Source organism: Sorghum bicolor, chromosome 1, assembly GCF_000003195.3.
Source record: "Sorghum bicolor cultivar BTx623 chromosome 1, Sorghum_bicolor_NCBIv3, whole genome shotgun sequence".
NCBI lineage: Eukaryota > Viridiplantae > Streptophyta > Magnoliopsida > Poales > Poaceae > Sorghum > Sorghum bicolor.
The window spans coordinates 64,138,203-64,148,606 of NC_012870.2; the positions used below are offsets into that span (position 1 = coordinate 64,138,203).

The 10,404-nt window shown below is 43.4% G+C and overlaps 2 protein-coding genes and 1 long non-coding RNA gene across 6 annotated transcripts; 2 read left to right on the top strand and 1 right to left on the bottom strand.

Annotated features, from left to right (window-relative positions):
• Window positions 235-1,789, top strand: LOC8080465 (copper-transporting ATPase PAA1, chloroplastic). Its single transcript, XM_002465147.2, has 4 exons — window positions 235-629; window positions 719-772; window positions 1,151-1,304; window positions 1,428-1,789. The coding sequence occupies exons 1-4, from the start codon at window positions 336-338 to the stop codon at window positions 1,457-1,459; spliced, it is 534 nt and encodes a 177-aa protein (XP_002465192.1). The 5' UTR covers window positions 235-335; the 3' UTR covers window positions 1,460-1,789.
• On the top strand, window positions 5,406-8,828 carry LOC8080466 (serine/arginine-rich splicing factor SC35). Of its 4 annotated transcripts, none has more exons than XR_002451917.1 (7): window positions 5,406-5,573; window positions 5,694-5,772; window positions 5,864-5,943; window positions 6,023-6,089; window positions 7,213-7,255; window positions 7,377-7,448; window positions 8,055-8,130. XR_002451917.1 is itself a non-coding variant. In XM_021458418.1 (7 exons), exons 1-7 carry the CDS (start codon window positions 5,498-5,500, stop codon window positions 8,482-8,484), a joined length of 714 nt encoding a protein of 237 aa, XP_021314093.1. In that variant the 5' UTR covers window positions 5,413-5,497; the 3' UTR covers window positions 8,485-8,828. The 4 variants fall into 4 exon arrangements, 3 of the variants coding, with proteins under 3 accessions (XP_021314106.1, XP_021314093.1, XP_021314095.1); XM_021458418.1 differs by lacking the exon at window positions 7,213-7,255 and adding an exon at window positions 8,301-8,828 and having other exon boundaries at window positions 5,413-5,573; window positions 8,055-8,210; XM_021458420.1 differs by lacking the exon at window positions 7,213-7,255 and adding an exon at window positions 8,304-8,828 and having other exon boundaries at window positions 5,413-5,573; window positions 8,055-8,210.
• LOC110434422 lies at window positions 7,450-8,118 on the bottom strand. Its single transcript, XR_002451920.1, has 2 exons — window positions 7,825-8,118; window positions 7,450-7,736 (listed from the first exon to the last, which is right to left on the bottom strand). It is a non-coding gene; the product is annotated as an uncharacterized LOC110434422 (long non-coding RNA).

Here is a 10,404-nt window from a genome sequence, read left to right on the forward strand (position 1 = left end):
TGCGGACATGTGGTGCACGAAAGTCTGAATTTTTTTTTTAGAATCTCAAACTTTATTAACTGCTCTGAGAATAAGAAATACATACGTTCTCCAACGGACTAATAGATCCCGATAAATCAGACATGTACCAAGAGCATCGACATGTGCACGAAAGTCTGATGGCAGGAACACGTGAAGCACACGACTGCCACAGCCATTACGGCCTGCAAAAGGCCCAGCGAGCAAACCGAATCCGTTGGACTTGGACATTCACAAACGAAACGAAACGAAACGCCCGCCGCGAAGCAAAGGATTACCAGGCTCTGCTGCTGTGGACCTGTGGTGGCCGCGAAGCAATGGAGGCCGCGGTGGCCACGAGTACGAGGGTGCCGCCCCTCCCTCTGCCGCCCACCGCGGTGAGGCCCCTGCTCCCGTCGGGCCTGGCGCGGTCCCGCCGCGGGTTCGCTTCAATCTCCGACGCAGGCGGAGGTGGAGGCCGCGTATCTGGAGGAGGAGGAGGAGGAGGCGGCGGCGGCGGAGACGACTCCGGTGCCGGCGCCGCAGCGGGCGCCGCGGCTGTGGCGGCTCTGGGTGAGGCCGAGCAGCAGGCGGACGGCGGCGACTCCGACGCAATCGTGCTCCATGTCGGGGTAACCGCTCGCTCGTGCGCGTGTCTGATTAGTGTTCCGATTGTGGTAGCCGCCGGTATGAGATGAGCTGATTCGTGTCTTGCGTGCAGGGAATGTCGTGCGGCGGATGCGCGGCCAAGGTGAAGCGGATTCTCGAGAGCCAGGTCCGTAACTCCAGCTAGCAGCAGTGCAAAGTTTGCACTTCTGCTTCCTGTCACATATATCGTCTCTCCATTTGGCGTCGGTTCTGGAAACAAATTCAGGATCGGATGCACTAGATTTGCAAATCTTACAGTCTAATAATCTGTTAAATTTGAGAAGAAATTATTTGCTGTGAATGATATACAACTGTAAAATCAGCACTTGCATGCGCAGTTGCTTGTATGGGTCCATCTTTTCAGTTCTTATTAGCCAATTTGTAGCTACCTTCTTTTCTATTGTACAGTATTCTGCTTCTGTGTGTGACACCTCTAAGTGCCATCAACAACCAAACAAGTAACACCACCATATAACTGAAGTTGGGTTTGGCTTGTTTTTGTCAGCCTGAGGTTGCTGCAGCTACAGTTGATGTCGAAAAGGCCACCGCCATTGTATGGACAACACCTGAAGCGAAGGCTACCAAAGATTGGCAAAAGCAATTGGCCGAGAAGCTTGCCAATCATCTCACCTCTTGCGGGTTCCAGTCTCATGTGCAAGGTGTGAAGAATACATTTCTTCCATCTTTCAGTCCATTTATGCGCCATTTAAGTTGCACTGGTTAAGATGTTCTTGTCTACTGAAGTATGTCACCTTCCCAATTTTTCTCTTTGGTTTTTGCAGACGAAGGCGAAGCTGAACAAACTGATTCTTGACCTCAGCAGTGCCTTATGTATGTATGACTATGAGTGACCAGGAAGTTTTAGCATGGAGGGGTCCTTGAATAAAGACAATGTCTCCTATTCCTACTACTACTTCAGAAGTTGTACACGCGGATCTACTATGTACATTTGATTGAGAGTTATATAGTTCTATGAGTGCTCAGCAAGTTTTACGCCATTATATTGTTGTTAGGGACACCTGAAGTCCTGAACTATTGAAGGCAAACTAGTGATAAAATAAAAAGGCAAAAAAAAAGCTTTGACAGCGTTGTAAAATGATTCCCTACATATAAGTATTTGGTAAATCTTGTCCTCAGCTTTCAATATATGTGTGCGATTTATGTTTGCTATCTTCTAGGACACCTTTCTTCCTGTAGTATTTGCGTAGTTCAACCCTCCCGCCTGGTTTTCAAAAACGAGCCAAGTCATAACGAGTCGAGCTATAACGAGCCGAGCCATAACGAGCCGAGCTATAACGAGCCGAGTCAGTAACAAACCGTGTTAGCTTGATATCTAGCCCTACCTCCCTCGCTCATCGAGCCTCTATTGCATGTGATTGGTAACTCAAGGGCGGTTATTGGAAATCTTTCATATGTTATGACCCCTTATGGCACCTCCAATGATGACTTATGAGCTAGCTCTAAACATATCATTTTATATTTTAATAGAGAGAGAGAAAACCATCTCTTGATTAAGAGCTAGTCTCATACACACACTGATCATGATCATATGCGGTTGTCATGTGAGGCTACTCATATTATGAGTTTTGTGTTAAAAGTTAATGACATTGGAGATAGTCTTAGAGCTAGTAACTAGCTAATACCATCGAGGATGCCCTTAGTGTCTAAATAGACCCAACCAAAAGTATCATTATAATCAATCATATAGAGACCTATATGTAAAATAGGAGTTTGTTTGTAATTTAAACCCAACCAAACAAAATATGTGAAATCAACCACCAACCTAAGGGCATTATTGTAATCATGTAGCGGCATGCCTATAAAATATAGGATTTTATTTATAAATTAAGCTCTATTGAGGGAATATGTGAAATCGACCACCTTCCTCAATGAAAAGTGTGGAAAGCACTAGATGGAAGGGGCTCTCCACCTTCCGCCTCCCGTATAAAAGAAGGGCAAGGGCTAGGTGAATGAGACTTCTTACTCTCTCTATGCCTCTCTCTCGTCTTGCTTCCTCTCTGTTTGGTGATGTGGTATGTTATGTATTCCATCCATCCTGTAATATTGTGTATTCTAGCATTAAAAAATATACCCAAATGTATTGAGAAGAAGATGACCTGATGTAACATACTGTTAGAATTAATGTGTATGTACCTTTTGTAACACGGTGTGATTAATATAATCTATATAGTTGTGACCATGATCTTCATCTATTGAGTGCTTAGTTCCAATAGTAGGTGTTGGCATTTCTTAACATCATTGCAAAAAGTAGAGATAAACTCTAAGGGTTCATGAGACCCCCTCCCCCCGCTCCCCTCGCACCCATGGCTCTCCCTGGCGCCGTTCTCCTGCCTCGCCATCCTCGCCACACTCTTCTGGAAGATCAGACACTGATAAAAAGATTGACATGAGGGAAAAGGCTCGGAAAATGATCCGCTACTCAATGGGCGACTTTGAAGCTTATGACTACTAGACATTCTGCTGTGTGGTCCGGTGATTACTATGGTGGTAGACAGAGTGTTTGATGGGTTATGTGTGTATGTGTGGTGGTTTTGATGCTACAGTACTATAGACCTTTTGTTGTGTTGTCCGGTGATTACTATGGTGGTAGACAGAGAGTTTGATGGGCTCTTTGTGGTGGTTTTGATGCTATGGTACTATCTTATGTGCTAGCTGTAATGATGTTCAGTAACTACGATGCTACTTTCAATTGATGTTCAGGATACTACATTCATTTGGTAATACTATCTTTTGATGTGCTCTTATGAATGATTGAGTAGATTCTGTGATATTTTAATCCTTTTCTATACCATTTTGCTACCTAGCTAAACAACATGTAGACGATAAAGTTATGTCATCCATCAATTATATGATTAGGGGATACAATCTAATAGTTAGTTTTAGTTTCAAAGGTCAAATATTAGAGAGAGAGTTATTTGAAATCTTATCTATTTACATTTATGTTTAACATAGTTATTAGCACATTCACTCTCAAGAACGAGGAAGAATATCTGCTAAGAACAGAGGCTTCTCGAAACGAAGATAAACTGTTTGTACGTTTCTCGATCGGATGAATGCTCACGGTAAGAACACATGTAACGTTCTACATTAAAAAGTTATTACCATTTTGACAGCTCTGGAGAAATTGTGCATCAACGTCTTCGGCAATTGCAGCGGCGGCGGCGGGACCCGTGTGCCCAGCCCGCGGTAGCGGTTGTCTGCATGTCGTTGAAGCCCACGGCAGCAACTGGCACGAGGGCACGAGGCCATGCCTCATCGGCTTGTCGTGGTGTCGACAGCGGTCACTATGCCTTTTTGTTCCCATCGGCGTCGAGGCGGCCGGCAGCGGTGCTCGCGCACCCGCACGTCTGCACCTCCTACGGCAACGTCCGTGGCGGCAGCCCAACCCCAACGCCAATTCGCGCACAATGGCATGGCGGATCCAGCCTAGTGCAACAACGACGCACACACGCGCCAAGGCGGCTGCAGCACTAACAGTGTATTTTCTGACTTTTCACACCAGCTAACAGTAACGGGGTTGGCGGCCCCTCTGGCGGCTGGCGCCCACGGCAAGCAGCCCTGCTGCACGCCTGCACCGCGCCGGGCGGCCTGCGCACCGGTGGCCTTGCGGCCGGCAGACTCCGCGCCCCGTGGCCGGCCGGCCCGAGCCCGCTGCAGTAGCCTCCCACACTTGGCGCACGCACGCCCGTCTTGCGGCATCGCTCCAGACCACCACCCAGCGAGACAGCCCCGAGTCTAGTCCTCTTCACGGTGATGGCGGTGGTCCCTAGCCTAGCACCCTGCATCCCGGCAGCCAGGAGCGGAGCCAGAAAATTGATTTTTTGAATATTAGGGGGCCAATAATATTGAATTTTTAAATTTAGTTACAATTTAAATTTTTCAGTGGAAAAATCACTAGCCTAGCGCCCTGCATCCCGGCAGCCAGGAGCGGAGCCAGAAAATTGATTTTTTGAATATTAGGGGGCCAATAATATTGAATTTTTAAATTTATTTAATATTTATATTTTTCAGTGGATGGTCAGCCAACCGCTTGCACCGTGAGACGACCATAAGGCCAATCGATGTGTCCGTCCGTCCGTGGGATTCGATGGATAAGGTTGTGAATTTTTTACGCACAAAACACTTATCTTTCCTATAAAATATAATATGATAATCCAAATAGATTGTTAATATATTTCTACACCGTACTATATTTACTTTATGTGAATGCTCATTTTAGATCATACGTTTAAAATAAATTATGATCCACAATATTTACACGGAATAACATTTTTGACACCCATGTGTTGTCAAATATTTCATCATAATATGTACGGTTGCAGATGAGTTTACTCAACTTTGAAAAATTCAAGTACATTGTTCAAAGTGTTTGTCCAAGGCAATTCCCAATAAACATGTACTAGTTGAATTACATGTGCAAAGCGTTTGTTCAAATTCTTTAAATTAAAAAGGTGCCATCGAATCCGGATCGGACACGAGAGCCCTAGAGCTCACTGCTCTGACCGGTCACACAACGAGAAAATTGGCAGAATTATTAAATCATATACTCAATAGCTAGAACAACCCGTATAAATAATAAAATTAATTTGAATCTGTTAATCATAAATAAATAAATAAATAAATAAATAAGAATTACAAAATTAAATAAAACATGTCCTTGATGGCACATTTGCTTCCAGAAGTGAAAATACGCCGAATTAATTTACGAAGTACAATAAAAATCCTTGTTTCCTCGTCTTCCCCGACCGTTTACACCCGTCCCAAAACCTAACCAAAACCCCCACGCCGCAATTAAATTAAAAAAAAAAACACGCCGCCGCCATCTCCGGCGATGTCGCGCTTCGGGCGCTCCGGGCACCCGGAGAACCGCGACACTTTCTCCCTCCTCGTCCTCAACGTCTCCTTCCGTAAGTAATCTCGCTCGCCTTCCCGCCTCTTGCTGGCTTCCCCCATCCCGCGCGCGGCGCGCTCTCCCGAACACCGCGTTCCGCGTACTCACGGCCCCGATGGATGAATCCCTGCTGCAGGCACTACGGCTGACGACCTCTTCCCGCTCTTCGACCGCTACGGCGAGGTTGTCGACATCCACATCCCGCGCGACCGCAGGTGGACGCCATTGTCTCTTTCACCGCGCGTCGGGGGCTGGATTTCAAATCGTTTTTCTTTTTTTTTTTTGAGCTTGCGTCTCCTCTTGCAGGACTGGGGAGTCGCGAGGGTTCGCGTTCGTGAGGTACAACTACGAGGATGAGGCGCAGGATGCCATTGACGGGCTTGATGGTGAGCGAAGGAAAAATTTCATCCGTCTTAGGTCTTCGACATTCTTCTAAGACTTATTCCATTAATTTTTGTGGTACAGGGATGAGGTTTGGTGGGCGGGCGCTCATGGTGCAGTTTGCCAAGTATGGCCCCAATGCTGAAAAGATGTAAGATCACACATGCTAAAACCTTTGTTTTTTTTTCCCGAACAATTTGTTATGTACCGATTAAATTATTTGTTGCATTTCATTGTAGCAGCAAAATCTTGGGTCGTATGCTGTCATGTAGCAGTAATAGATTCCACCCTGCAGTAGAACTAATTTGTTTTATTATTTCTAAGAGGTTAAGGATTTCTTTGAGCCTTTAGTCATTTAGATGGTTCTGTAGTTGAACGAAACATTGATCTGTGCGAGTATGGCTATAGTTTTATGTTTGGGTATTCCATCGTTACATTATCTGATCATCATTTTGTTTTCTGTTCAGCCTTCTTGTGCCCCTGTTTTGATGCAGGGAAAACTTCTGGAGTTGTAATGCATTGTAATTTCTAGTGTGGTTGAAATGTAGCCATAGTAATGCCAATAAGTTATGAACACCAACCACCTAAGTACCTAATTTAGCTAGGTTGTTTCATGCCCGCAACAGAGTATTTGAAGGTTGACAGGAAATCACATGTAGATATGGATGTGGCTATGTCAAGTTGGGATGAGGAGTATTTCTCTGAGTGAAGTTTCACAGTGACATGATTGTTAACCTCTCTTTGCTTTCGTAATGCTAGCTTGGGTTGTTCATCTGTTGAAGCATCCCTGTAGTCTAGGTTGATTTATGTGTTCAATCAATGGAAACACTCCAGGGGCTTGTTTGTAGTGAAGTTTTTTTCAACTATAAATTATTGATGCAGTGGTTATAGATAGGTGCACTTTCTTCTGCTACTGCTGCAGCTAGCACCCTTGCCTTGCACCAGTGAACTGCAGGTGGCTGGCAGCTGCAGCAGTAGCAATACCGAACAGGCTTGACATGAATTGTGCTGAAGTTTTTGCTTGTTACCATTCCGTTCTAGTTCGTTGGTTTCATGCATCTTTTTGTTAGGTTGGGGAGGTGCATATCCATTGGTTGACTTACTTTCATTGACTAGAACTTTGACTCTACTTGTATATGTCTGAATGAAGTTTAGAAATGGCAAGTAAGAGTGTTTCTATTAGACATACAAACCCAAATTACTTGTTTACACATCTAGCAGAGGACAAAAGTCACATTACATGGCCTGTTTAACTCATATTGTTTCTTTTCTAGGAAAACACCCATTACAATAATCAAGAATGCCGCTTGCTATCATGTAAAATATCTTGATACTATCATTTTACTATCTATTAAGTGCATCAATACAACTCAGAGAATGGCAAAACACTAAAAGCAATTTCACTTATTAAGCATTGCCTTCTTGTTTGTGTTTGAAGCCATAGGGGTAGAATTACAGAAGAAAATCCAAAGCCAAGGGGTCGTTTCAGAAGCCGCAGTCCAAGACCAAGGTAAGAAATAGCCTGCATATTTGAATCTTGACAATGACATACTTGGTACTCCCTCTGTTCCCTTTGTGTATGATGTTTCAAAATTGCATGCACTGAAGGAAAAGCTAGCTATGACCTCATGCCCTTACTGACTTTGTGTATCTTGCTACGTACTAAATTTGTTTGTCTCCCAAACTGCTCATGTTTAGGCTTATTAACCAATAAACAAAGAAAAGTGTTGCTTGCACTAAATGGAATAGGCACACTTCACTACTTTAGTAGAGATGTACTCCTAGCTGTCTCGTTTAACTGCTACAATGCCAAATAAAGAGGATTAAAGGAATACTATTCCACTATAAAATATGAAATGAAAATGAATGTATGCTGCACATATTACCTTTGTGATAGGCTATAGCATACAAGGGCCCCTGCAAAATGGTGTTGTGTTTCATGGTTATTGCTCAAGTGCCCAAATGGTACCACGAAGGCACCAAATTAGACCTATACAATATAACTTAAGAAATTTTCAGCTGGGATGATAGCTCTGTTACTCATAGTACTAAAATTGGTATAGTATTTCAGATGAATTATCTTTATTTTTAATATGAGTGCTAGCCATTTGTGAAGGTATCGAGAGGATTATCAGGACAGAGACTATAGAAGGCGAAGCCAGAGCAGAAGTAGGGAGCGATATGAACAGGACAGGTACAGAGATGGTGATCATCGCCGCCATAGGACTCGCAGTATTAGTCCTGATTATGACAGGAAACATAACAGACACAGGTATGTCCACTGGGTTGGAGATATACTATTTTCCTCTTTTGTATTGTTATATCAAAATGAATTAATTTTTACTCCATTCTTTAATGTCAGCAGTGGCTCTCCTGTACGTAAAAGCCCCAGTCATAGCAGAAGCCGTTCACCTCATAGGGCACCTCATGAAGGAACACCTAGCAAGCCCAGAGATGGCAGAAGCCGTTCACCTCGTAGGGCACCTCATGAAGGAACACCTAGCAAGCCCAGAGATGGCCGTGCTGCATGTTCTGGAAGCCCTTGAGCCTAAGCTGAATATCACACAGCGTCTCACGGACAGCTTGAGGAATCTAGACAGTTCTCGTAATTAGTATTTTCTTACTTTTAACTGGTATATGCTACTAAGATGGCCTTTGTTTCAGTCTAGGTGGAGTAGACTGAGCTTTGGCAAAAACAACACTTTTGGCTTGGTTACTGAATCTACATGGTGCCAATGCCAATGATGGAATATTGCTTGCCCCTGCATTCAACTTCCAGTACTGTTTTTTGTTAACATGGAAGCCTCATTTTGGGAACTATATACACATTGGATATTGTCGTTTCTTACTATAGGTGGTGAATTGTACATTTCTAGTTATATGATGTGAATGTCTTCTTGTACTAATATGGTGGTTACACGGTCTACAAGAAACACACAACTTTATTGTCACGTTTGAAGAAGTTAGACTTACATGAGGGCGCCGCTTTGGCACATTTGGAAACTGATAATTATATGTAAGTTAACGTTGCATATGTTAGCAAAATGATGAAATGCATGTGTTTTATTCTTCATGTATGTCCTGTTTTTTTTATTAAACATTGTATGACTAATGCATCTCGTCATAGGCTTGGGCATCTTTCGTGTCGCGTCGACCCTAAGTATTACCAAGTGCAGATAGTCTATATTGCATATTATTAGGTGTCAGATAGTCTATATTGCATATTATTAGGTGTTGTTTGGTTCGTTGTGTAAGTCGCATAATCAGTCCATGGGGTGATTAGTTACCTTTTCGTTGTGTAAGTCGCATAATCAGTCCATGGGGTGATTAGTTACCTTTTATGTTTGGTTTAGTCCGTTCGCTTGTTTTATCAGCTGTATTTTTTCTGTTAGTTAGCAGTATTTTTTTTCTTATAATAAATTAACCAATAGTAATTTTAGCATTGATTTTTTAGATTAGGACTTTTCAGGATGAATGGGAAACTAGTGCAAAATGATTACCGCTCCTCTGTAGTCGCTATCCAATTCCGCTCCGCACGGGGCCTCATAGGCGTGGCACTGCGTGGGCGGGTGGCGCAGGGACCGCGCGTGATGCACGGACGGGTGCCGCTCGGACAGGTGGCTGGCGCTGGGGCGGCACGCGTGCGGCCAGCCTGGGGGCGAGCTGAGAGGTTGGGCAACAGAGGCCGGCGGGGTTAGGCCGTGTTTAGTTAAAAAAAAATTTTAGAAAATCGACAATGTAGTATTTTCGTTTGTATTTGACAAATATTGTCTAATTATAGATTAACTAGGCTTAAAAGATTCGTCTCGTCAATTCCGACCAAACTGTGCAATTAGTTTTTATTTTCGTCTATATTTAATACTCCATGCATACGTCTAAAGATTTGATGTGACGAAGAATCTGAAAAAATTTACAAAATTTTTTGGGAACTAAACAAGGCCTATTAGGCACAAATCGCCGGTGACTCAACAAGGCGATGATTGAAAACCTAATTTCATAATTATGCCAACTAGCTGTATTGCCAGGCACAAAAGGGCAGATATACAATGTACAATGTACAAAGAAACTCTCCAAATAGAGGGGAAATACATATACATGCTATACATCTAACATGCTACTGCCCACGTGCTCGTGGAAGTACTTTGTAATCCGTTGTGTTCCCTGTTTTATAATTTATTATGTTCTTGCCTAATAAAGTTTTTTTATGAAAGTTGCCTAATAAAGTTGTTACCTACCCAGCCTCTCAGGTTCTCTTTTAGGCCTCGTTAGGTTGTTGGAGTTTGAAAACATGCCTGCTTTTATTTCTGGGTTGGATCAATGATTCTGGTTGGTTCACTCAAACCTGGCATGTTTCTATTCCACACCTATGATGACCTGTTTCTATTCCGGCCATGAAAGGGAGAAAAAAGGCCCGAATCGACCAGTTTTTATTTCGGGCCGCATCTAACCGAACAATCATTTCTAGT

Coding starts and splice junctions, on each gene's coding strand:
- LOC8080465 (XM_002465147.2), top strand. CDS start 336: ATGGAGGCCGCGGTGGCCACGAGTACGAGGGTGCCGCCCCTCCCTCTG. Junction 630..718: donor CAATCGTGCTCCATGTCGGG/GTAACCGCTCGC, acceptor TCTTGCGTGCAG/GGAATGTCGTGCGGCGGATG. Junction 1,305..1,427: donor GTTCCAGTCTCATGTGCAAG/GTGTGAAGAATA, acceptor TGGTTTTTGCAG/ACGAAGGCGAAGCTGAACAA.
- LOC8080466 (XM_021458418.1), top strand. CDS start 5,498: ATGTCGCGCTTCGGGCGCTCCGGGCACCCGGAGAACCGCGACACTTTC. Junction 5,574..5,693: donor CGTCCTCAACGTCTCCTTCC/GTAAGTAATCTC, acceptor TCCCTGCTGCAG/GCACTACGGCTGACGACCTC. Junction 7,449..8,054: donor AGCCGCAGTCCAAGACCAAG/GTAAGAAATAGC, acceptor CCATTTGTGAAG/GTATCGAGAGGATTATCAGG.